We start from the raw sequence: 2944 nt of genomic DNA, 5'->3' as shown, positions 1-2944 counted from the left end.
TGTGATGTATTAGGTACAATAATACATATTGTAAAAAATATGATTAATTCAAAATTAATGAATATAATCTTCAAAAAAAAAAAGAAAAAAAAAAGAAATGATGACGATCCGATGGGAAAAAATGTGGACAATATATGTCTTTGTTCATTTCACCATTAATGTACATATACGAAATATAATAGTTCCAAAAAAAAAAGAAAACTAAAAATCAATCAGCAAAAAAATCAATATAATTACTTTTTACAAAGAATAAAATAATCATCTATATTGAAGAAAGAAAAGGCAAACTATACACACCCATATAGCCTTCCCCTGCTCAAATTTTTATCTCACATTAATTGTTCATTTCAAGAATCACTTCCAAATGGAACTTAACAAGAAACAATAGTCTTTTGATTGAAGAAATTTTGGATGCTAGAAAGAGAAATTTAAGAATTTTCCAATGTCTAAGTGAGCCGGTAATCTTTCCGTTCTTGATCAAAATCTTCGAATGCGGTTGCGAAAGAGGTTCGTGATTTTGACGATCGAGATGATCTTGCAGACGTTGTTGAAGCGGGAGATGTCGGTGGTCTTGTCTTCTTCTTCTTTATTTTCTTTGGGGCCTTTGGTATATCTGGTGGGCATGTTGCATCAGAGAACATCCCAAAAGATGGAATGTCTTTTGGCTGATCAAAATCTGTAATTAAAGATAAAATATAAACTTGTTTTATGAGTGTAATTATAAAATCAAAGTCATGACTTGCCACAAAAGATTTGTAATACAAAACACATGTACCCTATTATAAAAGAAATAAAACACTTCCTAGTTCCTATTCCTTTTTAAGTACATGGATATATATCTAGCTAATTTGTATTTGATTATAACAATGTACTTGGTGCATGTATCCTAACTAATTACTGAACCTACCAAGAATCTTCTTTCTTAAATCATAATTTAATAATAATCTCTCACCAAAGCGGTAATTTTTACAATTTCAATTATATGGACCTTGTCATGCCAACATTTATTTTTTGATATAATAATACCAATAATTCTAGAAATTAATATACAAATCCCAGCTAAGAAGTTTGTGGATAACTCGTTAGCTCTATATCATATTAATTAACTATACCTGGTCAATTCTACATCCTTGTAATAAAATATATTTTTTGAGATCTCGTTTCGTGTAATTTTTTTTAATGCTGCAGGCTGTTTAATATTGTGCAAATTGGCCACTAAGTACAGACTTCTAATAGCTGTTTTTAAATTATATTGATGCTAGAGCTAGATTATATAATAAAACCTCAAGCTCTATATGTAGAAATACATTAATTGATGTTAGATTTTCCTGGTCGGATGTTAGGGGCAAGGTATGATATTTCATAATTAATGGATTGGTCGTGGAAATTTTACAGATAAACCCCTTAAAGTCTAAAACATTGATGCATTTGAAATCAAGATTATTTTTTTTAGTTGAGCTGCAAATTATCAGTTATGAATTTATGCACCAGTATACTTGCCTTGTGATGCCCATGAGGCCGAATCTCTAGAATCAGCAAAGCTGCCTGTTGAGAAATCTGATGATGTCTTCAATTCATTCATCTACAACACATAAAGGCACATTTCAGAAATCTGAGGTCTAATATAATTAATTTTGGCTTCTGTTCATGTCTATGTATTCATATTCATTTTTATTTTAAATCACAAGTTTGAACTATTAATTAACCAATTAGCTAATGAGATAACTTACCCAGCTGGGGTTATTTGTATTTTGGCCATCCCAACCGATGTGTGCCACGTGTTGCACATCCGTCGGAAACCCGATCTCCATCTCATGTTCCTTATAAACTACGACATATGTAAAAAAAAATGTTAGTTTATAAATGAAATGGATGTAAAAGCTTTAATGCTGGCAAAAAAATTCTACTGAATTTGAATTTACCTTCTTTCCTTTGTTCTACAATTTCTGATATATATTAATTTATTTGTACTTCTGCGCATAATCAATCGATGATTATTGCAATCATCAATAAATTTATTACCAGTTAATCATAAGCCATAAATGAAGTCTTAAATTTATCACTTGATTCTTATTTAGAACTTAGCAGGCTTTATTTTGCACTTATTCTAAATTGTGATAATAAATAAACACAATAACATAATTATGAGCTAAGGAGTGAAAAAAAGAGAATGTATTATTACCAAATATTTGAGAGAGAAGCTTGATGCTCTTCACTAGCCCTTTCATCTTGATTGACATGTAGATAAGAGCTCCTCAAAACAGCAAGAACTCCTATATATGAGCAGAGAAAATTTGTGTGAATTAAACTACTTTACTTTTAGGAGAGAAAGGAGACATAGATATCTCACCTACTTGCCTTTTTATTTCTTTCTTTCTTTCCTATTTTTTTTTTCTTGCAGAGAAATGTAAAGAAAAATTTGGTGTATGCTTCATTTTGAAGAATTACAATTTGACTTTTAGGTGAATTCTGACATGTATATGTCCATAGTTGAAAAGGCGAATGACTAAATATTTTGGACAGCTTATCTACTGATCAAATGATACAGGACAAGAACAGTATATAATTTTTTTTTGTACCAACAGAGGAGTATTTGATGTCAATGTAAATTATATACAGAATACAAGTTACAAAGCTACAATAAGAGATTATTGCACAAGGATGAAGATGCTAGCTAGTAATACCTCTTATAAAAGATGGGTGTAATAGTACCCCTTGGCTGCACTATAGGAGTTCAATAGAGACCGCTTGTATCACAAATTCTTCTCTTGATTTTTGCTTCAAGTGCAATGCATTGCACATAAAGGACAAAAAGCTTTTTGCCAGACTATGTACTTGGACCAACGAGAGAGACAGAGCAATTTTGAAGGAGGTGATGAAAAGGGTTTGTTTTGGATGGAGGAGGTATAAATAAAGGTGGTTAGTTTTTTAGAGCGGCTGTATT

The 2944-nt window shown here is 30.9% G+C and overlaps 1 protein-coding gene across 1 annotated transcript; it reads right to left on the bottom strand.

Moving 5' to 3' along the window:
- Positions 1 to 367: 367 nt before the first annotated feature.
- On the bottom strand, positions 368 to 2709 carry LOC144562286 (CRIB domain-containing protein RIC10-like). The gene is made up of 5 exons (XM_078311488.1): positions 2685 to 2709; positions 2183 to 2273; positions 1731 to 1828; positions 1501 to 1582; positions 368 to 676 (listed from the first exon to the last, which is right to left on the bottom strand). The coding sequence occupies exons 2-5, from the start codon at positions 2238 to 2240 to the stop codon at positions 447 to 449; spliced, it is 468 nt and encodes a 155-aa protein (XP_078167614.1). The 5' UTR covers positions 2241 to 2273; positions 2685 to 2709; the 3' UTR covers positions 368 to 446.
- Positions 2710 to 2944: the final 235 nt, after the last annotated feature.

This window comes from Carex rostrata, chromosome 11 (assembly GCF_964058835.1).
Source record: "Carex rostrata chromosome 11, lpCarRost1.2, whole genome shotgun sequence".
Taxonomy (NCBI): Eukaryota; Viridiplantae; Streptophyta; class Magnoliopsida; order Poales; family Cyperaceae; genus Carex; species Carex rostrata.
The sequence above is the reverse complement of the archived record's forward strand: the minus strand, read 5'-3'. Positions and strand labels throughout refer to the sequence as shown.

What these genes read in the sequence shown, in the direction of transcription:
- LOC144562286 (XM_078311488.1), bottom strand. Translation starts at nt 2,240, where the DNA reads ATGTCAATCAAGATGAAAGGGCTAGTGAAGAGCATCAAGCTTCTCTCT. An exon ending in GCTTCTCTCTCAAATATTTG is followed by an intron (nt 1,829 to 2,182) that starts GTAATAATACAT and finishes CATATGTCGTAG; the next exon opens with TTTATAAGGAACATGAGATG. An exon ending in GGCCTCATGGGCATCACAAG is followed by an intron (nt 677 to 1,500) that starts GCAAGTATACTG and finishes CTTTAATTACAG; the next exon opens with ATTTTGATCAGCCAAAAGAC.